The following is a 24,455-nucleotide window of genomic DNA, read 5'->3' as shown; positions in this document are numbered from 1 at the left end:
CCCAAACAGTACTCAGGCTTCATATGAAAAACTGCAATAAGAGCTGCAGTAATCCAATACATTAAAAGCCTTGCTGATCTAAAAGTATATTGTCAGTTATTTTCTTTAAATTTACAAACATAATGGCAAAACTACAATTAAAATATTCAAGAATATGGAAGAGGCAAATATTGACAATGACCATGGTCTTACGTTTGAAGATGCAACTTGATTTGAATGTAAAATAATATGCAGACAATGTAGGCTTACCATATTTTGAAAAGCAAAAAAGACAACATTTCCCGACAGACTACTTTAAACAAATGATCACTATGACAAATCTTTAAAAACTACCCAGACTATTTAAGCTATGATACTTGCTATTAACTAGGAATTTTCATAATATCCCAACCCCAAAGAGGACATGTTCATCAGTTTTTTTTTAAATGCTCAAAATAGGATGGACATACATACAAAAGGAGGATATCTGGTAGCCCTAGACCAGCCTTTCTCAGCTTTTTGACTGTTGAGAAATTCCTGAAACATTCTTCAGGCTTCGAGAAGCCTCAGAAATGGTGCGATCATGCACAATATGGTTGGGAAGCATAGCTGTATACAAACCTACCTGGGGTCCCACCCCTTCCCGGCTATCATTGGCCATTTTGGGAGAGGGGGGAAGCAGATCAACATGACTATATATGGTCATATTACCTGATAAATGTTTTACAGATTATATATATTATATATATGTGTGTTTGTGTGTGTGTGTATGTATATATATATATATATATATATATATATATATATATATATATATATATATACATACATATATACATACATACATACACACATAAACACAGTCAAAATAAATAACAAACAAAATAACATTTTATTGCCTTCAAAATGAATTTGTAAAAAATATGTTTCTCTTTTCCTTTGACTAGAAAATAATATTCCAAAACAGCCAAGTTATAATTTCAGATATAGATGTATCATCATTAGTAATATTTTTTTCAGTGTAGAAAATCTCATTTATTTATAAAATCTTTTGTTGTGTGTAAATGTAATTCATTGTGAAAATTGGAACAATGAAACTTAGAACAAAATATTTCCACAAAATCTCATTTAATCTTATTTTACAAATCACAATACGTTGGACTCCTTAATACAATTTTTATAAAATGACAACTTACCATCTTAACAAGAGGAAAAAGGTTAAGAGACCCTGATTTTAGGTCAATTAACGCTAAAAAGTTCATTTTTAAATAACATTTTAGAATCATGTCTTACATTTCAAGACGTTGTCTTAAGAGTCCATACTGTAGTCATTCAGTTTTTCCAATGAATGAATGCAGAAATCCAAAATGGTCCTCCAACTTCCCAAGTTCCCAATATATACACACTACCTGTCCACTTGCTGAATTCTCCAAATTCTGAAGTTAGTAGCTATAAATCTTTATTGCTAGGAAACTGTATGAGAATTAGAAAGATCCAGTAAGAAACACTGGTCCAGAGCCTATTTCAATCACAGATTCATGCTCCATTAATACAGTTGTGTCATGGAAACCACTTCCAAACGGTCAGGTCATGTCTATATACAGAGACCACAGCAGCCTGATAGATGATGTCTTAGTTCTCGCATGTCTAACAGTACCTCTCAGAAAGGACTAATGCTGGCATGGAAAGGAACCATATACATTTGTATCATGTGTGATTTCCCTCTTGCAATGTTACTTGAGGTATGCTGCCCTAGTAACATACAAAAAGTCTTCTAAAAGCGGTTTGGAACTGCTCTCTCTCGACAGCTTTGCATATTATCTTTCCACAAAGATGTCTGCAGTTTGGAATACATGGCAAGCCTTGCCATTCATACAAGTGATTGTTAAAAGGGTTTATTTTTAGTGACATATTCAAAGTATTATGCCAGTTTACAACAGTCAAATTCACAGGCCAAACCCCATAGGCCTTTGGCATCTTAGGTACACATCCAAAGCCTCCATTTTGGCTCCAGTGCTAAATGCTTGAGCCATAATATGTCCCTGTGATTATCTTCATATTATTGCAAAGCTAGATCATCATCTATAGTGACACTGTCCTAATATTTGCAAGGTTTAGTATTGGGCATTTGAGATTTTTTTTGTAAGATAAAATACTGATCTATCTACCTCACACAGATGTTGGAAAGATTAAGGAGTCAATTTCATGAAGTATCTTTCATGCTCAAAAGTTATGTTGATTTAAAATCTTAGAGGTATCACAGTGACAAAGGTTTAAATAGAGCTTCATGTTAACAAGTGAGAAATATACACAAAGGTTCTGATTAAAAATTAAATTTCAAGTACTTGATGTTTTCTTTTATTAATAAATTATTGTTATCCATTGCAGCTCTTTTGACCAACTGGAAATGGGACTAAAGGAAATAATTTTCAATTCTCAAATTTGTAGAGAGATGGTAACTAGCTTCTTTTGGCATGATAAACAGATCTGCTGTGTGATATTTAATGTAAACGCAATAGCTCAGACCACAGAGCTGTGCAAGAACACCACTGTATTGTCAACATTCCACAGCAGAAAATGGATGGTTCAGCATCACGTATACTGTCCTGGGAGGCTGAATGAAATCTATTGTAAAAAACAGGAACCCCAACTAGTTTTTGTCATGAACTGCTTTCATATCGCTCACGCACACGCACACACACACCTCTGTCATTTACGCAGTCTGTTACCATAAAAATATGAAAACCTCTCTACCTACAAATACCAAAAGGAAACATTTTCCCAATGTAATTCTAAGAAAAAAAAAACCCAGGTGCAAAGATGTTATTAGAATAACACCACCCATTTCCAGTCATCAGCAAACTCACTGTAGAATGCGGCAATTAACATTAAACAGCAAGTTAATACTGCACAACATTCTGTGCATGAAATAATACAAGTCTCTCTTGTTGATTTATATTTTATTCATTTTTACTCTTAGATTATGCATATTCCGTTCACCCAGGATGTGCAAAACTGAAGATGAAAGCAGGTGCTTAGGTGTTTGAATGAAACTAAGCAGAGGTGAATCAGTTGAATAAAAAAGCTATAGCTGTTGGAAATAAAGCTCCTTCAATCTGATGTAGCCATTACACCACCTTAGCAAAGAGCATGTGTCACTCTGTTTGGAACAAACCACTAATACATAGGAAGAGTGACCTCTAGTGGACTGTCAGGCCTCATTGTGATAGCTACATTACTACGATCTGGCCTACCACCAGCTTCAATCAGTGTTTGGCAAAAGAAGGCACAAATCATTGTTAAGACCAGATATCTCTTCATTTTCCCCCTCCTTTTTAAATACACTACTTTGTACACAAACTTAAGAATCAATCTGTAGATCATTTTTGGACATAAGATTGCATATGTAATAGTATTTAAAATAACACAAAATTAGGCGGCCATATGAAAAGCGAGAGAGAAAGAGCGTGAGAGAGAGAGAGAGAGAGAGAGAGAGAGAGAGAACGTAAAAAGCCAAACAAAATGTCCCCTCACCATAATGTCAACATTCATTTCTAGATATATGCAGTACAAACATTTTAAGAATTTGTGACAAAAGACAATTTAAAAAGTCGAAATCATAAAATTGTAAACTGATAAACCTGAAGTACATATTACTTATGGAAAATATCATTAAAATAGTACCACTATGAACTAAACTGCCTGAGTTTTCAGTTTGTTTGTGAACTTAAAGTAGAGAAGATTTTAGCACAGTAAGAACAATTCCAATAAAAACCCAGGGTCAGCATCAACCCAGCTGTATCTCATGGGGAATTCCCCTCTTCACTGGAACTTGTGTTGTGCTATCAAAACTCTTGTGCTAGTTGTTCAAACAAAGGGATGTGGAGAGGCAGATAATAAATCATTTGGCACAAAGTCATTTCATCTGGGGCATAAATCCAAGTCTGTGTCAGGATGAATAATACAACATTCCACTAATCAGGTGTTCATTTTGATTGAAGAGCTTTCTTTATATCATTAACCTCCATCTGTAAAAGGGCAAGAAAACATACAAATTAAACACTTAGTAATTTAGCTACTCTGTAAATATGGACAGTGGACTCTTTTCTGGTTCATGTACACACTCTTAGCCCCTGACAATGAGCACCCCAAACTGTGATTGACATACCCATCCAAACACAGACATTTTACTGTTGGCATCCTAATGAAACCTCTTTAAGAACCATTATAAGATCATTAATAAAAATACTGGTATGAATTAGAGGAGGAGGTTTGGCTTCAGATCCACGTTTGTGGTCTTTTTTTCAACATATTCCTCTTTAAGTAGGTTTCCAGGTTAAGGCCACCAAACAAGAAATCTTACAATTTTTCCAGTAAGGATCTAAGCAGTTATTGAACATCAGACTTTGCAATTGCTCCATTTACCAATAGGGCAGCAATTTCCTATATACGAAATAGGGATTCGAGGCAGTGGTTTGAACTCTCCCAAAAGCAACTCGACTTTATTATAGGCACTATCCAACCATGAACAATCCGTCAACAAATCTGGACAACATGTCTGAAAACCAAGGGTCTGATTCTAGTCAGGCTAATGGGATATTGCTGGGTGGTTGATTCCTAAGGACCTCATCCAATTGTCTAATCTGCCTCTTGGGCTGAGGTTATTGGGTAAAAGGAGTTGAAACGGTTATGGATAAATCGAGGAGATTGGTACCAATATCCCTGCACTTAGTAAGGCCTTGATTGTGAGCACCTAATATTATGCCTAGGGAAGTACCTTTGTTTAAAAGGTGTAGATGCTGTTAGCTTGTTCTTTCTAACCCATCCAAAACCACATTGGCTTGGTCACTGAATAGGTCTTCACCTTCCATTGGCAAGTCCTTTACCTTCACTCCTCTATCCAATGGTAGGGTTGAGGAGCATAACCATGTAATCAGCCAGGCCAACCAACCAACATCTGCAGGGCCCCTCCCCCCCTCCCCCCAGAAACCCACTAAGACTCCTGGACCTGTTCAAGTTACCACTGTTTATGTTATGATATACTGTTATGTTATACTGTCACCTGGTTTATCAATTAATAATATTAATGTTATTATATGTATGGTTTCATGTATAATTTCAGTTATATGTAAACCGCTCTGAGCCTTCGGGGAGGGCGGTATATAAATATGAATAAATAAATAAATCAAATGTATATCTTATCACAACAACAGAGGCTATTGATTTGCTATTGCTAAGCAAGAGTATTAAGTTGTTGCTTTCCCATTTTTTTGTCCTTCTGTGATAAAAACCTTAAATACACTCTGCTTATCTGCTGGCAACAATCCTAGACATCTTTTCCCAGAATAGCATTTGATAGTAAGATTAGTTACCCTGCTGTAAGATTAGTTACCCTCAGTTCCATAACTCCTAAGGAGTAAATCTTCCTTCCCCGCAGGTCTACTCACCTTCCCTTGTCAAGGGGAGAGAGGAATGATTCCTGGCTCTTCCTTGACTGGAAGGTTCTTTGTCACAATGGAATTTGCTTGAGGGTGTCTGAATAAAAATTCACAGCCTTTATCTCTGATTCTATAGAAGTTTCTCTAGACTCTTTGATGAGGCTGGTGCTGAGGCTGGTTTCACCCATCTGGCCAGAGCTATATCTTGAATTCCCTGGTAGTACAAGTACCAGTACTACCAGGCCCAAATCAGAAGGGTTTCATAATAGAGTCAGCAGGTTGATATTCTGATGCATTGAACTCTAAATCTAAAGCTTTTGCCATCCGCATCAGCTGTTTCAAACACAGTTTCAACACTTCCATTGGTGATGGGACTGCTGGGTTAGCGAACATGTACTGCAGGGATAGCATTGAACTCGGGTTGGGCGCTTCAGCATCTGAAGTGGCCATTCCCGCCCAAAGCAGCCAACACTGTGGGATGGGGGGGAGGTGCAGGCGCACCAGTCGGCGCACATGCGCTGGTGCATAGCTTTGCGCCTGCATGTGTGCGCCAACTGGTACAGCAGCACCCACGCCTCCCCCCCCCAGTGCAACAGCACTGGCTGCTTCGGGTGGGGACGGTGGTTCAGACTTTGAAGCGTCCAACCCTACACTGAACCTATTTCTGAAATTTGATATAGCATGTCCTCTCAATTGGAATCCTCATGGTGTGATCTCCCACCTGCATGAAATTACAGTTGCTGATCTTGCCTGGGTCCTGCAAAGTCCTTATCAGGCTGCCATGGACATGGGGCTTGCATGGATACCCACTGAACCCATTGTGATGGGAACATGAATGGAAAAGGATCCCATGGACTTTGCTGAGGTATCTGCTGGTTCTGTGATTGCTCTTTATCTCTCAGCACAAGGGTGGGAGGGACCTTGAAGACATACTGAGAAGAGTCTTGTTATTGAAGTACCCTTCTTGATGGCAAGGGGGAGCTTGGATGTGAGCATGCTTCAACATCAATTCTCAATGGCAACTCCTGGCATTGGGGCAATTTTGATCTGAAAACCATCTGTGTTGACACTCTGCTCCAAGTGATACTAGCTGTCTAGATGTGGGGAGAGCTGACAAGCTCTAATTGGGGAGTACTCATCTTGCCTCTATCATGTGACCCTTTGGGCGGGAAAAGGGATCCCTGGAGATACAGAGCAGAACAATCCAGAAGTCTAGAAACTTCTTTAGAAAAGTTTGGAAGTTCTCAAGATTGGCCTGCAATCATGCAGTCCCATGTGGGACTGCACAGAAACCACAAAGATTAATGTATATTTCCTGAAGAGTGTTTTGCACCTTATTTTCCTAAGATTCTTCTTCAAGTATTGACCAGTTCAATGCAAGGGATTTTTGCCTCACTTCATTTATCATCCCACCCTACAGGAAGAGTCCAACAAAGAAGCTTCCTGAAACAGAACTTCTCTCCAGCAACAGTAGAGAAAGATGCTTTCCTTCTCCTAATTACACTGGGAAAACATGGTAAAAGTAGTGTGGAGGCAGGGAAAGGAGCACCCTCTAACATTTTAAAACTTCAAAAACCTCTCTGCCATAGACTTGTACACAGACAGAACCATGCACAGGTACCATGATGATGAACATGAAGATTTCAAAAAATGAGATCTTTTTGTTTTCATGTACTGTTTAAAAGATTCTCAGAATCCATTACAGAGGTATCATAAGTCCAATTTCTGACACTCTCTTCAAACAGGTGATTCTGGATTTTTAGTGCTGTGAACTTCTGAAATTATTGCTTCCTTCTTTTTGATATCCCAACTGAATCAATGGGATTCTACAATTTAAGAGTTTTAGGTAAGTTACTGAACTGTAAGTGATGAATGCATCTGTATGTTTTAATTCAAACAATGTAATAAATGGAAAAAATTGAATATTTCCTTTCTAAGTCACTTTTTGCAAATAATATGAAATTATTGCTTTTTTGACTATACTCGAAAAAGTTGATTACAGTTGGCAATTTTAACAATATCCTAAGAATGTAAGAATGCTTCAAGTAAATGTCACTCTTTTAAGGCACATTTCTTTCATCTTCAGTGTTAAAAATAGATGCAACCTCTCTAAGACCAAAATTTCCTTTGAAATACTTTTAGTTGTACTCACAATCTATTATAGTTATTTAATCTTCCCGAAGAATTTCTCTCTACGAGAAATGCTTCAGCCCAAAGATATACCTGTAATGTACAAGTACCTGTAATCGTAGCCGGATCTTCTTTTCTTCATCTAATTCAGACAGCAACTGTTTAATTTCTTTTCTAATAAAACAATATATATACATATATACAATTATATTACTATGCTGAATGCACATACAATTTTAATTAGTATTTCTTAATAGTTTCTCCTTGGGGAAGGCACTGGCAAACCACCCCGTATTGAGTCTGCCATGAAAACGCTGGAGGGCGTCACCCCAAGGGTCAGACATGACTCGGTGCTTGCACAGGGGATACCTTTACCTTTACCTTTTAATAGTTTCTCCTGCGTTTGTTTTGTTTCTGAGAATTAGGTCAGAAATTTTCAGGTATGAACATGACACTGAAGTCAAAATCCTTACATCACACAAAGCCCTGATTAAGTCATCATTATGTGACTGTCTGAAAGTAGGCCACTTCACTAATAGTAGAACTTGTGACCTAATCAACATAGACACTAAAGACAGTTCATTCTGATGCTGGGGAAGGTGGAAACAGACTAAAACAAGAAGGCAAGCTCAGGGTCAAATAATATATTTCTAGGATGCAATTCCAAGTGGAAATTGAAACTGCTTAAGCAGATGAGGGTGCACAGAAAGATCCTGCAGGGCTCCTCTAAGCCTTTCCCCCCCCAATCTTGCTTAGGCCAGGCCTGACTGAGAAGTTCAGGTTCGTGTGACCTTGACTCTTAAGAAAAATGGAACTGTCAACTATTTTCATTCATAGAAACATTAATATATATGCATATTTGAAAAATACAAATGACAAATAGCATAAAGCACAATACTTAAGAATAACACCAGCTGGGCTGAAAGACTGCATCAAATTGTTTGTGTTTGAATTGTCAGCTCCTTGAGAAAAATTATTTCATATTGCTACTACTAACTGTATAATCCTTAGAAAGGTGTGACTTTGTTGTAATTTATTTCATCTTACTTCATTTATTCCCCATCTTACTTAGCTGCTGTCCCTCACTTCAGTTTAAGGATTTCAAGTGTTTAATTAGATAACCATGAGATAACAAATATGTGGATAATGTGGATGGATTTTGTTTACTTTTAAAGGGATTACAATGACAGTGGAGCTCCAAAGAGTTTAATGCAGTGCTCTGCCATTGTCCTATATCAACTTCTTCATAGCATCCCACTAAAAAAGAAACAAGTGATAAATCACACGTGGACTTCATGGGAAGAGGTGGCACATAGACACACACAGTACCATGTTTTAAAAGGACTAATTACACACGTACTTCTGCTGATCTTTCATTGTTTCAATGATAGTTCGTAGCTCCTTGACTTGTGTTCTCAGCTCTTCCAAAGCTGCTTCACCTTGGCTGGACTGATCAGTCTTTGGCTTTCCTTCAGTATTGAACAAAGGGGAATTTGATCGATGACTTGCTGTTCCTACTGAAACTGCGTGAAATGCTGATGAAGATGATAGCGAAGATGGAACATTGTTTCCACTTATCAAGCTCCCTGGCTTGGTGGGCAGTGAGGTTTTGTTATCAGATACCTATTAAAAACAAAACATAGAAGCATTAGATTATCAGCAACGAAAAGCTCCAGTTTCATAGCTGTTTTCTCCATCTAGTAACTGTGCTGAAAGAGCTTTGCCCTGGGTGTTTTTTTGCCACACTCAAATATGTCATTCCAAAACAGCATTCTGCTGACATTAGTCTGCCATGGGAATACTGCTGGACAGATAATTCCCAAGTTGCTATTGCTGACCAGAAAAAAAAATGTCAGTATAAACGAGATCAGTGGGGAGGGGATAAATAAATATTCCAACTGCTACACAACATACAGAGATTGCTTTTTAAAATATGAAACCAAATTTGTAATTGCATTTTTATTATAATGTCAAATGCTTTTAATCAACTTGACTCTCCACAAAGCAGCTCTGAAAGCATCTTTATACATATCTGTGCTAGAAACAGGAGAATATAATACAGCAATCCCTAGTTACTGTTTCTAACCTATTACATAGTCTGTGTAAAAGCCTGCAGCAAACTGGTCTGGATGTATACATGGTAGTAGGATACCTTCTGAACGATACAGACTTTACCATGGGAAAGACAAACCTGATAGAATACGGAGGGTTGAACCCAGACTAACAGGCACAAGGATTTCCACTCAACAGAGTACAATTTTCCTGCTTCTATGGTCTGTGAGACCAAAATTCCCCAATCTCAAACATTTGTTCCTGGGGGGATCCCGCTCCTTCTAGAACAATACGGGGCCCTTTGTGGTTGCTGGGGGGGGGCAGAAAACTGCACTTTGTGTCTCATCAAGATGCAAGCCTTAGTTTTAAAATGGAAACAAAGATTCAAATTCCTACTTATCTCTAAAATTCTTTGGGCAAATCACTGTGGAATCAGATACATAGCTGAGTACTTCAGTGGCCTTAGCCATGTATTTATCTGTCACTACAAATAAAAACTAGACTGTGACTTAGATGTTTGCCATTTGTCTTTCATCCATTTTGGCATGAAGTCTGGAAAACCAGGTGATCATTTGTCCAAATTTCAAGGTAGAAAAACAATAGGAAATGAAGTCTGCGTTTGCTGTCTAATATTCAGATTATCATGCTTCTATGTGCAGTTACAGAAGTACTATACAGGAATCATATCAGCTCTCACCACAGTAAAAACTTCCCAGGTAACTTACTAGTGATATTGTAACAGTCTTTGCTTTCTTCAGTGGTTCAGGTACTTTGGGCGGAAGGGAGATGTGCTCTTCTTTCTCATCTTCAGGACTTGGTGAATCAAAAAAATCAGGACTTGAAAGTGAAGACTGGGAAAACAGAATATTTTCTTTCTAAATATATTTCAAAAGAACATGCTTTATATGTATTACTAAATGCACAGTCAATATATACAGCTTGCATTGGATCACAATCCACCTTGAGCACTTGAATCATCTAAATTGTACTGAAGACTCTGAGGATTGATATGCAAGATGTTTCAGTGATGGTTTCTTTTTATGCAAAGCTTGTAGTGCCGTAGTCATTCTGCAATTAACCTCCTGGCCAGGTAACGATCCAATTAGCAATGTGGTTGTTTCATTCATATAAGCTCCCCAGCATAAGGTATTTTACAAGCATCCCCCGTGTTTCAGGTGTATTCAAAGAGGGTTAATTGTGAAACGGTGTTTAGAAAGCAAAATCAATAATCCTGGATTGCAGAGGAGCATGAAGGGATACGAAAATTACAAGGGAAAACTGACAGAAGGTGACACCATGCACAGATGAATAAAAGATGCAATATGTTACATTTGTATGGAGTTATTACTACAGAGTCTGGTTGTACATCTTAGGTCAATATGAAGACCATTTTTGTATTTATTAAGTCAGCAGACTTCACCACTGTTTCACTTTAAGGGACAATTTTGCCACTGCTTTAACCCATTATCGGTTAATACTATTCTTTTTTCCATATATATTTTTCTTCCCTTCACTCTCTTATTTGCATCCTGCAGGGCACACCTTTCTTCCAATGCTACTGATCTCTTTGCACCCCAACTGCATCTTGTTGGATCACATCCTTCTAGTTCAGCATTATTATTATTATTATTATTATTATTATTATTATTATTATTATTATTATTATTATTATTATTAATAATAGTTGGTTCTTATATGCTGCTTTTCTCTCCCCGAAGGAGTCTCAAAGTAGCTTACAGTCGCCTTCCCATTCCTCTCCCCACAACAGATACCCCGTGAGGTGGGTGAGGCTGAGAGGGCCCTGATATCACTGCTCGGTCAGAACAGCTTTATCAGTGCTGTGGTGAGCCCAAGGTCACCCAGCTGGCTGCATGTGGGGGAGCGCAGAATCGAACCCAGCATGCCAGATTAGAAGTCTGCACTCCTAACCACTACACCAAACTGGACCTCTAAGAAGCAGCAAGATGCCCTGTGAAGCCTACAAACAGGACATGAAGGCAAGAACATTTGCTTGGATGTTCCTTTTAGCTATCAACGGTTGTTGTTAGACCCATCCATCACAAATCTGTACAAAACTCATAAAAAAGGCAAAGTTGTAGTTATATTATATATTATATTATATATATTAATATTATATATATTAATAACTTGTGGTAGTAAATGCTTTGGTAAGTAAGTATTTTATTTTGTCTGTCTCAAACTTCCTGTCAGTTTTATTGAATGATCTCATATTTTAGCTTTATAAAGCAAGAAAAAAACTATGTTCCTATTTGGTTTGCCATTCATACTTCTAGAAGTATTTTTTCTAGTTTAAAGAGATCAGAACAACACTTAGTATTTCAAATTTGTCCAGGCTATGAACAACAGGTATGTGAGTATTGTAGTACCTCATACAGGTTTCAAATTGCTTTCTCACAGTGGTATTTACACAGAGAACTTTCATTGCTCCTGCATGGTATACCCACATAACAGTTTCCCCTGCACTTTCTCAGTTCTCCTGCGGCTACCATTATGTCCCAAGCCACCAGAGAGCTTTTTGCAAATATGGGAATCAATGAATCACTATAGCATTATTTATTTAATTCATTTGTAGCCCAACTTTCAATATTGATATTCAAGGCATATTACAGAATTTTTTTAAATGAAAAAGGCTACTATAATATATAAATAAAGCCGTGAAATGGAAGAAATCTGAAAAATGGTTCAGCTATTTCCATTGGTCTACACTGTGGCAGCTCAGGCTATTATCACACGTTAATACAAAGATCGTATCACCCCTCTGCTGAAATATCTGCACTGGCTACCCATCTGTTTTCAGGGAAAAGCCAAAGTGCTGGTTCTTAAATTTAAAGCCCTAAATAGCTCAGGGAAAGTTTCCTTGATTTCCTATCATGCTGTCTAGCCCACCATTTCTATTTTATGAATTATTATACTGCTTTTTTTAAAACAACAACAACATTTTAATGGATTGTGTTATATATACTGTGTTTTTAATTGTAAGCTGCCCTGATCTGAAAAAGCAGCATAGGAATATTCTGCATAGTAAATATTATTTTTTCTATTTTTATTTTATTTATTTTAAACATTTCTATACTGACATTGAGCCTCGTTCTGCATTGGTTGCATCTTAATGGTGTATAAATGATATAATGGCAAACATTAGATACCAAAGACATTTCTCAATGGAAACAGGCAGGATGAAAAGGATATTTATGACCATGCACATAAATTCAACAACAAAAACATAATATATATTTGTACATTGGTAGCTGGGATGCCATTTTAAAATATTTCCCTTAGTGGATACTTACAGATGTAAATGACTGAGATGGTGGTCTCCTGCCAGTAGCTTTTGGTCTGGTAGTTGTTGGGTGGCTGAGCTTTTCAGCAACAGGTACTACAGAATCAAACCCTTCCAGATCTTGAAGACATTGGGGGGGGGGGGAGATGGGAGGCACAATCACTCAAGGTGGTAACAAATTAGATTATTTTAAACAGCATTTGCACATTACATTTCTGAGTGCCCATGTCAGACTGAAGTTAAGTTTATGTACAGACACACGGAAACCTATGGTCTTTAATTTTCTTTCCAGTTAAACCTTCAAAAGGTTACTGAAATAATTAAGCACTTTTTATATCTACCACTAGTAAATAAGCCCGCTGCTCTTGGAATGTAGCAGGCGCTAGCAGGGGTTTGGACGGTGAGGGGGCGGCTGTCGACGGGCACGGGTCACGGGGCGAGGGGGTGGACTCTAGGGGGGTTGTGGTGCGCCGCGTGAGGGGGAGGCAGGTCGTCCTTCCCCCCCCGGTGGCGGCGGCACAGCCTACCCGGAGTTGGTGGCGGGGTGGCATCGGCGGCGGCGGCGGCACAGCCTATCAGGTGCTGGCGGCGGGGTGGCCATTCTCTTGCTCACTAGGCAAGGGAGCTAATAACTAATAAGAACAGCTTTGTTTTTATCTTTAAAAGTATTTTAAAGATTTGGAAATGATATGCTTCTTCAAAGCCAAGTATTCAGTCAACTTGTTTCCCTTATTCCTCAAGCAACAGATCCCTTTGACTCCTGATATGTCTGCTTCTAATTCTGTCTCTAATCAGGTTTATCTGGTACTTGTAGGTCCTGCAGGATAACATTTGCCCTTGCCACACTGAAATGTTGCACATTCTGTCACTCAGTATTGGGCAGAGTATGAAGTTGCAAGGCTATCCTTGCAGAGAAGGTGATAACAGAGATAACAGAGATAACACAGTAATTTACCCTAATGAGTTTGTGATGTACATATCCATTATTTGTCTATCACCAGTTTACTAAATTAGAATTTTTTAAATCAATAAACCAGAATATATGGTAAGAATTCTTCTGTGAACTTATGTTCCTATGACTCACTGTTACCAGTCAGTCAAATACTAATAAATTGGATAATGTCCAAAACAAGATGATTATCACATAAATGATTCTATGTACCTAAGTAACTTTATTCATAATTCTTATTAATACTTTATTTGAGCAATATATAATCTGCTTTGGAAGACAGCAGTCAAATTACATAAACAGGGACATAAAAGTCACACTTAGGAAAGGGATATATGGTTCACATTTTGCTGTCAGTAAATGATGAGAGCAACTGAAGATTAAATTGCCTAGTTTATCAATGTAGTTTGACAACAACCTCTCTCTAAACTATTACTTGACCTCTCTCTCTCTCTCTCTCTCTCTCTCTCTCTCTCTCTCTCTCACACACACACACACACACACACACACACACACGCACACGCAGCTTCCCAGCACTGCCTCCTGCGCAAAGCCATATTAAATTATTTTATTGATGTGGGGCACATTTTCTGGCATGGCTGCCGGGATGAAAATGAGTATGGACATGATTTCTGTAGCCCTGCCTCAGGGAGCATGCCAGAAGAGGCCTGGGCAGTTGCAGAGCAGCTGGGTGGGGCACTGCAGAGGCCAGGTGGGCTACCCTGCCCAACCAGGGAACATTGCGAGGCGGTGTGGGGCCAGATGGGCCACCAATACTATGAAGGTGAGGAGAGGGGGGAGGGAGCAGGGAGTCTGGGTGATGTGGAGGCCTGTGGGGGCCAGGGTGGAGGTTGCGTTGCTTGCTGAGGCAGAAGCACCATCCTGGAGGCCTGAGGGGGCCGGGGCGCATGCCATGCACCTCCAGGGTGCAGGGCAGCTGCCCTCCAGGCCTCTGGGGGCCTGTGTGTAGGCCACAATGCCAACATTGGCTCAGGCACTGCTGTCCAGGCTGGAGGAGGCCAGGTCCCTCCTGGGAGAAGTGGTAAGGAGGGAGGACACTTTGTGTGTGTATGTCTGCGGGGAGGGACTGGAGAGTAGGTTGAGGAAGGAAGAGAGAAGTGGGAATGGGCTTGCATGTGTGAGAGAGGGAGAGGGCATGGATTAAAGAGCTCAGGAGCAGGTATGTTCCACATACCTGTGAGAGCCTGGATATCACTACTTTTTTTCTTTTTTAAATAAAAGTGGGAATAGAATGGAGAGAGGTCAGGCTTTCCATCTGAGTGCTACAGGTCCCATTCATGCATATTACCACAGCTCAGGGTGTGGTAAGAAAAGATTAAGTTCTTTAGAGGCAGGTGTTACAGTTTCTTCTTTGGCTCAAAAGGGTGTCAGTATAGCTATATTCTTCTAACCCTTAAGTCTGGAATTTTGTACTGTGACTGCAGGAATTCCCTTCAGTTTGGGGACCTTTTTTCCTTCTTCTGTCCCACCCATCTCTCTGTTCTTTTATACTTCAGTTCAAAACTTGCTTCAGGATCTTCATATACAACTTCATATACTAACTTCAGGATCTTCATATACAACTGAAAAGAACCTTAAATACGAGCACATCCACCCAATGAGTAGGATTTCAACGCATCTCCAAGCACCGCAGGACTTGCCTGCCTTCTTCCCTCTTGCTGCAGCCTATCCTCCCACCCCCCTGAAATTATGTTCTAGGGAGAATCAGCAAAAATCATCCTTCCCTCCCCCACCAACAGATGTTCAATTCCACTGGTGATTGTTCTGTTCTGCCAAAACAACAGCACCTTTGGATCTGGCCTCTCACCTGCACCTCACTTTCTGTTGCATCCTTTTGCTTTTTCTCATCTAACTTTAGACTGGAACCCCTCTTTCCTCCTATTCAACAGTAATGTATAAAATTAAATAAATAATTTCTTACCCTACTGTACTGAACTTTGAATGAAATTCTGCTAGTTGCAAATTCCTTTCAAGCAATGAAGGTCACTACAAATTAGGAAAGCTTGCAATCTTAACTTAGATGCGGCGAGTGGTAGCTGTTATTGATTAGACTGATGTACATGATGCAGACTGAAAAGTAGCCTATAGGTAAAGTGGTTCTCAACCTGGGGGTCGGGGCCCATTTGGGGGTTGAACGACCCTTTCATAGGGGTTGAGGCAGGGCGAGGAGCTTGGCCGGGGAGGGGGCACTGCCGCTGTTGCTGCCCTTCCTGCAGGCGCCCACACCCGGCCGCCAGCTGCTCCAGCAGTGCCTCCAGCGCAGTGCAGTCTCCTGCCAGGCACTCCAGGTGGTGGTGCAGCTCAGTGAGACAAGAGGCAGAACTGAACTGAGAAACCCCGGGGAAAAAATTACATAAAATCGTGAGCAATGGACATTGGTCAGTTTCGGTTTAATTTCTGTGAAAGAACACTTGCATAATTTTATGGTTGGGGGTCACCACAACATGTGGAACTGTATTAAAGGGTCATGGAATTAGGAAGGTTGAGAACCACTGTTATAGGATGTCAGTGTTTTTAATGCTGTGAAATTATTAGTGTGTTTATACTGTGCTATCATTTCTTAACTATATATCGGTAATCAAATTTTAACAAATACCAACAGAAATTGGAAATCAGAATCTTGTTCATATTCAGAAGAAAGTCTTTGTTTAATCTAAACACCATTGAATAGTCTTGACCCTTTTTAAAGCTATCGAAAAGGATGTGCTCTTCTCTGTAGATTGAGATACATCTAAAGTTGGTTCAACATATGTCAAACTAAAATGATATAAAAAGATATTTTACTAGTCTAATGTTGATCAGGAGGATAAAAAGGAATTAGTTTAAAATAACAGTCCAGATCTTATGGATTTGAAACCCGTATCTGCGTGGTGGTTCCAGGTGGTCTGAGAAACACATTGGGTCATAATGGAGAGTGGTTTTCTTGTCTTTTCCTCTGAGCAAAATACCTCAAGACTAGCTTCCTGAGAATCCCTGCATATATATAAAATAATTTCTAAGAAAAGAACAGGAAGTTCTTTGTGTGCAATGCTTTGAGTTATGTGTTATTTTGATCCAAGGTCCATGCATTTAATTTATACTATCGATGAATGAGGCTTCTGATTTAACTTGTAATTATGGTCCAAAAGTGTTTATTAGGACATTAGGGCAGCAACTCTTTTTACTGTCAGGATTAACTTTTATGCACCACAGACGTGCATAAATCAATGCAACATTTTTAGAGGCACTATATTAACAATTAAATACCTCACAGTCTACTAATAACTACTTGCAACAACAGAACAAAACAGGATGTCAAGAGAATGATACTACACATGCTGCTCATCCTCAGGTAAAATAAATGGCAGGACAGACAGAAGGTGGAAAACAGCCTTACCATCATCAAGTGAAGAAGAGTTACCCATGGTAAAAGGATGTAAATGGGGAAAGCTTGAAGAAATATGAGTAGAAAGGAAAAGAAAGGCATCACTGGAAATGTAGAAAAAGAAGAGAAAAGAAAACAAGGTGTGAGGAGGAAAAGGGGGAATATGTTTTCTCTAGACACTTAACAATAAGACTAACAATTTTTTCTGAGAAAAAGATGGGACTATAGTTCCCTAGCAAATCTAAGAATATCAATGCCTTATCTGCTGATAATCAACTTAGAAAACAATATGCACAAAATTAAACATAACCCCTTTTAATGTATTAAGTAACCCTACCTTATTAGATATATATAAATATCCTAAATCTCTATGCAAAGAAAATTACATCAAGTGAATCCATCTATCTGAGAGTCTTGTTAACACACACTGATGTCAAATTTGCAGTCAGCATCTAGTCATGGTAAACCCAGAGAGGACTAAGGCTCATCTATTTCCATTTCACACAGCACGAAACACAACCCATTCCCAACAGCAATCCTGTAGCCAGCATTCTACAGATCCACTAATGCTCCTCCAAAGGTTACATATACTACAACAACATGAGGCTTGATTTGTGCTAGTGTGTTTTAGAAAAACAAAGTATTTATTTATTTAATCGTATGTGTAGGCGGCTGCTCCCAGCCATACCATCAAATCAGCCTATAAAGACAACAGCTGGAGAAGGTCGCCTGTTGATTTACATCACCCTGCAAGAGGCCGTTTCTTGCCTTGCATGCATTTCACTTTAGTCCCATTCTGCCCTCAATCCATTTAAGAATATAGATTTTTCTCAAGTATTTCTCTATTCTCTCCCATTTTCATTCACAGTGTAACATTACGAACAACAACAATGTATTCCACACACACTCTCTCTCCACCCTCAAAATCATTAGGAAATCCATTAAGGGTTCTAAACAATTCACTTCCATGTATAATTAACTGTACAATGCCATATTTCAGTTTATTTAATTTTCTTGATCTAAAAAAAACACCTTTAAAAAATCTCATGAAAATTTAAGTGGCCTGCTATGTACTCTATAATGGAGCGTTCCTGGTTTCTTTTTCATTTCACAAATTAGGGAGTCCTGATTTCCTGTTGATTTTCAAATTAGGGAATTGTGATTTGCTGTTGAGTCTTCATTTATGCTTCCAAAACATGCAGAAATCTTATGATTTATTGCTATTATTATAATTTTCACACAGCCTTTTGCTCACTGCTAAAATCTACCTGTCATTACTTGCTAAGTATACTCTAAGTATTTTGTAGGATATGAAATTATTAATAGCATTTGTACTAACTACAATAAAGACTTTACACGAAAAAGAACCACACAGCATCATTATTGCGATTTTAATGAGGAAACATAATAAATATACCCATTTAAGTATTCAGGCTGTTTATTTGTACTTTATTGGTTTTTACAAGCACATTGTACTACTATTAGTGAGTCTGACCTTATGAATTTTATGAACTTAACCTTTATGAACTTAACAATTGCTTCAGTATTAGAGATTCTATGTAGCAGCTGGGGGGGGGGAGAAACCTATATGAAGCAGACGTAAAATCTGAGAGCAAATCACCACTTGATTCTAAATATTCCAATCTGGAATTAAGTCCTGCAGGGTGAACTTACTTCCAAGTGAGTGTGTTTAGGACTGCAATCTTATTTTTAAATGTTAGCACAACAGTTGCAAATAAATGCAAAATTGCCAAGTGTGAAGAAAAGATGGGTTAGTTAATTGCAGCATAACATTCTATCAACATGTCTCTATGAAGAAACCACAACATAAAAATAACAGTGCATGCCACCAATGAGCTGTAGTAATGCTTACAATTTAGGATACAAAGAGTCTGCCTCTTACAAAAACATGTCTGCTGCAGCACAGTTGTTATTGAACTGAGTGACTGAAGCAGATGACATTGGAATATTTCCATCTGCAAGCGACACTGTCCCTGTCTTTGCTTTCAGATATATGACCATGGTCAGGACACCTCATTTTCAGAAGTCCACTATACCAGCAACTTGGAACACAGCTCTAATGGATACTAAACTCATGAAGGGGGAAAAAACATCAGACTGTATCTTTAGTCTTCAAAGTTTAACTCGAAGTGATTCAGGACAGCTGATCAGTTGCTTGGCTACTACAGAGATCAACAATTCTTTGTAAAAATGGCAGCAACTACTTCAGGTAATATATTTTAAAATCCTAGCTTTAAAAAACCCTAAATATAAACTATCTGCAATCACACAAAAATATGATTTTTTATTGAGCTACTGTTAAAAAATCAACAGTTTTGGATCTAGTTCCCAATACCTCCCAATACCCAATTACATAACTACTAATTAAAATGTTATCACAAAATGTATGCTTGTACTAATAGTGCAGAAGAGCATAAGCAGCTGGAAACGTGGTCATAAGATGACTTTATAAGGTAGGTTATATAAAAAAAGAACCCTCAACTTACCAATGTCATTGCTTCTTTCTGTGGCGTCTTTCTCTAAGGTGCTGGACAGTGTGCAGCCCGCTATATCTACTTTTGGAATATCACTCCTGTATTTTGAAACAAAAGTGACATTCACTAGAATTGCCTGCTAACATTAAAATTTTAACTTGCATCTAACTAGCAGAGGAACGAAGCATTCCTCTTACACAGCTCTGGGGTCACAGCAAGCTGTCAGAGAAAGTCATCTCTCATAAACCAACATACTGCTTGGATTAACCTTATCTTGTTTCTCTTTAGCACCTGTCAAATGGGCCTATTTTAGACACACCAAAGTCCTAAACAATTTCTCAAATACTATCAGCATCTTGAAATGAAAAAGTCAAAAAGCAGGTAAACATACCTACTAATATTTTCAAATACATATACATACATACATACATATATATATATTGCCCCTCCAAATCATGTAAACAAATAACATAACTGTGTAGACTTATTAACAGATAAGAGAAAATGTCACGCAGTGATGATGAGAGTAAGATTTCTCCAGTTTTCAGCAGCTGGCGGATGCTCCTTCATTATGATTGGTCTCCCTATCACTTACTGCTGACTTCACATGAACATAAGAATAGATACTGCATCAGTCAAGTGGTCCACCAAGCTGAGCATCCTGTTTGTAACAGTGGGGAGTCACAGCCCTCACTTGCTAACCACTCACCAGTGTCCGAAAATCAGAGATGGTGTGCCTTTGAATATAGATATTCTATTCAGCTATCATGTTCAAGAGCCAGCAAACAGACCCAACCTCCACAAATCTACCCAGCCCTCTTTTAAATCTCAGCCAGTGGCTTTCACCACATTTTATAGCAATGAGTTCCATAGGTATTGTCTGTGACTATCTTGAATTAACAATGTTTCATAAGGTGACCCCTGGTTCCAGTACTATGGGGAAAAAGTTTTTAAAAAAATACTTAAAAATACATCACCATTCTTCTCATGGAGACCCAAAACTTCATTTTACGTTCTTATGGAATTTAGGCTGACAGTGCATGAACGGCTCAATGACACCCAACCTTCCAAATCTTAGTCCAGCACTCCAACCACTACACTGCTCTGTTTTTCACCCACTTCTCCTATACGAAGTATATTTTTCTAGACCCTCTATCATGTCACCTCTCAATCATTTTTTCCTTAGCTAAAAAGCCCCACATGTTCTAAGGCTTGCTTCATATGGAGGATGCTCATTCTCCATGATTATTCTGTATCCTTTCTAAGATGCAGAGACTAGAACAGGACCCCCTGTTGCCCCAGTCGGTAGTTCACCTCAATGCTCTATGCAAGAAGAGGTGGCCATAGATTTTTTATAACTGAATTGGTTGAATTTTAAAACTGAATTTTAGTTTTTAAAACCAATATTATATTTAATTACTGCACATTTTAACTCTGTTGTAAGCTGCCATGAGCCCTCTGGAGAATGGTAGGGTATAAATCTAAAAATAAATAAAATATATTATAAAATTAAAACTTGCATCGTAAGAACTGGAAAATATCTTTATCCACATGGTCATGACTTCTACCAGGAAGTGCTAGAAGAAACAATACCTTGTATGGGTCAGAGGCACAATTGGTCTTTCTGGTCTCCTCGGAGGCAATGTACCAGGCCTGTTCAAAGAGTTTGTTTTCGGTGGTCGAGGTTTCTTCGGTGGTATTGCAGGAACAGAAGGCTTCTGTAAATCTAACAGTTTCTGATCTCTCTCTGGTCTTTCTTTAAATCAATTTCCCCCCCAAAAAAACAAAGACATCATTAAGTAGAACTCTCTTACATACCAATCTCTATACCTTGAGAAGTGATAAATACTGATAAATGAACAATGTAACTCACTACTCCTCCCTGAGACAATAACAATTCCTATCTTAGGCTGGAGGAAGAATTTTTTTTCTACAAAGGTATCCTACCTTTGTACAGTCTTGTTGTAATTTAAGTTGCTCTTAGGCTGGACCATTTTGCTCAGTGGAGTACAATATATATCAGTATAAATACACTAACAGTTTTAAGGTTATGCGAGAACTCTCTCAAACCAAATCTAAGTTTTGGACACCATTTCTAATTGGAAAAACAAATAAATAATTTATACTCATACTCAAACCTTTCTCTAGCCATTATGAAAGGCCACGTAAGGGTATATCTTTATGCAAACTTGGGATTTCAATAAAAATATGAAAACTTCTTAAAAATTGGGAAGGAGGGACTAAAAGGAATCCATGACTGTGCAAGTCCAGAAATCACAGGGAAAAGGTCCCCAATGATCAGATTGCATTTTGTATTGTTGTAGAGAGTACGTGAGGCCTGGAGTTCTTCAGTATTATAACTGATCTTTGAGTGATGGAAATCACTTCCCCTGGAGAAAATGGCTGCTTTGAAGGATAGTCTGTATGTATCATATCCCTGCTGACGTCTCTCCCCTCCCTAAACTCTGCCCTCTCCAATCTCTATTCCTAAAGTTCAAAATGGCACATGATGTTCCATAGGCCAAACCAGGAAATAAGAGGGACTAGAATCAAGAGGTAAAAGTGGGGGAAAGGTTGTGGTGAGGAGCAAAGGACAAAGGAACCATGTGGCTGATTTACACTTGGAAAAGGAGCTGGGGGAAAAGGTTTAAAACTCCTTCTTCCTGCACCATGGTAACAGTAGAAATACACTTCCTGCCTGTCCTAAGCTGCTGCTGTTCAGAGGAGGTTTTATCTTGAATCTCTAACATATTGTATAGTTAGTTGCCTAGCAAAGGCTTTTATACTTTGCCTCTTGCAAGAGAACAAAAAGTGCATCCTCTTCCTATCCTCTTGGTCCAGCAGGAGAAAGAAAAACGCCTCACATGAGCTTGCCTGGCTCCATGACTGCTACCAGGCCCTGTGTGTTCTGTATTTACCATAGTCAGATATTTGGAACAGTTTTTCCACCCTTCTTCCAGAAGAAGAGACAGGACACGGCACCTGCCAGAAATATTCCATTCTGAATGACTGTGCCTTGCTGTTCCTCTCAGGGCTATGATTACACATGACACAGTTTACAGGTCTATCCCAGGTCCTCTCAGGCCAAACACATGCTGGGACTTCTGTGTATGGAGTCTACAACAATTTTTGCAACTTCTTTCTCAGACATTCGGGAGACCATTCAGGTTAGGATTATGATGTGTGTGAAAACAGGGCTTAAGACACACACACACACACACACAGTTTTCTCAACAAGACAACTTCTCAAAAATATTCCAGTCAGAAATATGACATGGGACAGGGAGTTAATCTCCCTCCCTCATTTGTCACAGTCCTAATTATTCACCTGAGAATTCAGTTTCAGCACAAAACTTGTACTCATACTTGGTTTTTCATGAAAGACCTATAAACAGAACTCTTTTAATTTCAGGTTGTCCATAAGGAGAAGAGTAAGCACAAAAAGTAAGGATCCCCTTTGGTCTATTCAAGGAGTGATGCACAGGGTGAAGATTATGCCTGAACCAATACTTGAAACGGCTTCTTTGCAGTTTGCCCACACAGTGCTCTCTTAGCAGCACTAAAGCTGGAGTTTTTCTGGAATTTGCCTGTTTCTGGAATTTGTAACAGGATCTCTACCAATATCCAGTAGTACATGAAACTAAGAGGTGAAATAACACAGATTGGGACCAGAAAGACATACAATGTATTGATCTGGCCACTCTGCTAATAGCTTAGAAAATATGGACTGAAACACACTCTTTCACTTAGAAATTAATTCCCTACCTTTTTCTTCTGTTCGATGAGGAAGACATTCCGGTCTTTCAGGGGGAATCTTTTTGATTTCATGCTTTCTATCTGTGACAGCTGTCAAGAATCAAAATTCAGTTGTTAAGGAAAAGGTAAAACAAACAAACACGCACACATTGGCATTGTCTATGAATCTGTCCTGAATCCTATCTATGAATCTGTTCTAATAATGGCAGAGCCTTCCTCTAGCACAAAGAGGTGTTGAGGGCCTCCTTCCTCAGAGCCAGCCATCTTGTGCCTTACTTTGTGCCAGAGATTATTTAAATGGACATGATGACATCTATCGTAACACTCTTCTCAGCAAAATGTGAAGTGCCATCCCAAGGAGGCTTCCTCCTGCCAGAAGAAAAGGCTCCCAAGGCAGGAAAAGGTCTTCAAACATCGCTGAATCGAATAGTAGGACACCTGCCAGTAGCTTGTCAATAATACGTTAATCCAAACAGGAGACGTATTTTTTCAAAAAAGCTCTTAGGTGAACAAAATATGAAGAATGGATTAGTACATATACTGTGATGCTGCCATTTTATCTGGTGAACTTTATCTGGTGATACTCCTGACAAAGGTTAATCCAGTGGCCTTTAAAGGACAAAGAGAGAGTGATACAGTTGTGTAGAGGGTGCTGTTGTGAAGCTTTGCCCTGTACAAGGCGCTACACAGGTGCTGTTTTCCTGAAGGTAACTGATTCTTACTTGGGAAAGCAGTACACAGACAGTCTTCGTTTAGAAAATAAAACCGTGTTTATTCACCACTACTGTATAGTTTGCTAGTTTTGGCAAGATAAATCAGTGCATTATTCTAAAGAAACATGGCTTCAATTTCAATTGAAGAAATGTGCATGCACACGAAACCTTATGTCTTGAACAAAACGTTGTTGGTCTTAGATGTGCCACTGAAGCTTCAGACCAACAGAGCTATCCACCCATAGTTAGTGTTTTTC

General features: G+C 38.8%; 1 protein-coding gene and 1 long non-coding RNA gene across 20 annotated transcripts in view; one reads left to right on the top strand and one right to left on the bottom strand.

Moving 5' to 3' along the window:
- Nucleotides 1-23,235, top strand: part of LOC143840083 (uncharacterized) — a 63,774-nt gene extending 40,539 nt beyond the window's left edge. For 5 of the 9 annotated variants that reach the window (XR_013232009.1, XR_013232015.1, XR_013232012.1 and 2 more), the window contains 2 exons: nucleotides 7,163-7,263; nucleotides 11,368-11,831. This is a non-coding gene — a long non-coding RNA (uncharacterized LOC143840083). Of the gene's footprint in view, nucleotides 1-6,837; nucleotides 7,264-11,367; nucleotides 11,832-19,244; nucleotides 19,465-23,141 lie in introns of those variants that run through there. The other 4 variants (XR_013232011.1, XR_013232016.1, XR_013232010.1 and 1 more) reach the window with 4 other exon arrangements.
- The window catches only part of SH3KBP1 (SH3 domain containing kinase binding protein 1), a 165,341-nt gene continuing 141,976 nt past the window's right edge, over nucleotides 1,091-24,455 (bottom strand). For all 11 annotated transcript variants that reach the window (XM_077343098.1, XM_077343105.1, XM_077343097.1 and 8 more), the window contains 8 exons: nucleotides 23,495-23,575; nucleotides 21,323-21,485; nucleotides 19,742-19,827; nucleotides 12,911-13,020; nucleotides 10,325-10,450; nucleotides 8,908-9,170; nucleotides 7,658-7,721; nucleotides 1,091-4,007 (listed from right to left, as the gene is read on the bottom strand). In XM_077343098.1, the coding sequence (XP_077199213.1) occupies nucleotides 3,966-4,007; nucleotides 7,658-7,721; nucleotides 8,908-9,170; nucleotides 10,325-10,450; nucleotides 12,911-13,020; nucleotides 19,742-19,827; nucleotides 21,323-21,485; nucleotides 23,495-23,575 (935 nt within the window). In that variant the 3' untranslated portion in view covers nucleotides 1,091-3,965. The remainder of the gene's footprint in view (nucleotides 4,008-7,657; nucleotides 7,722-8,907; nucleotides 9,171-10,324; nucleotides 10,451-12,910; nucleotides 13,021-19,741; nucleotides 19,828-21,322; nucleotides 21,486-23,494; nucleotides 23,576-24,455) is intronic.

The sequence above is a fragment of the Paroedura picta genome, chromosome 6 (assembly GCF_049243985.1).
Source record: "Paroedura picta isolate Pp20150507F chromosome 6, Ppicta_v3.0, whole genome shotgun sequence".
Classification (NCBI taxonomy): domain Eukaryota; kingdom Metazoa; phylum Chordata; class Lepidosauria; order Squamata; family Gekkonidae; genus Paroedura; species Paroedura picta.
This window is presented reverse-complemented; position numbering and strand designations above follow the sequence as displayed.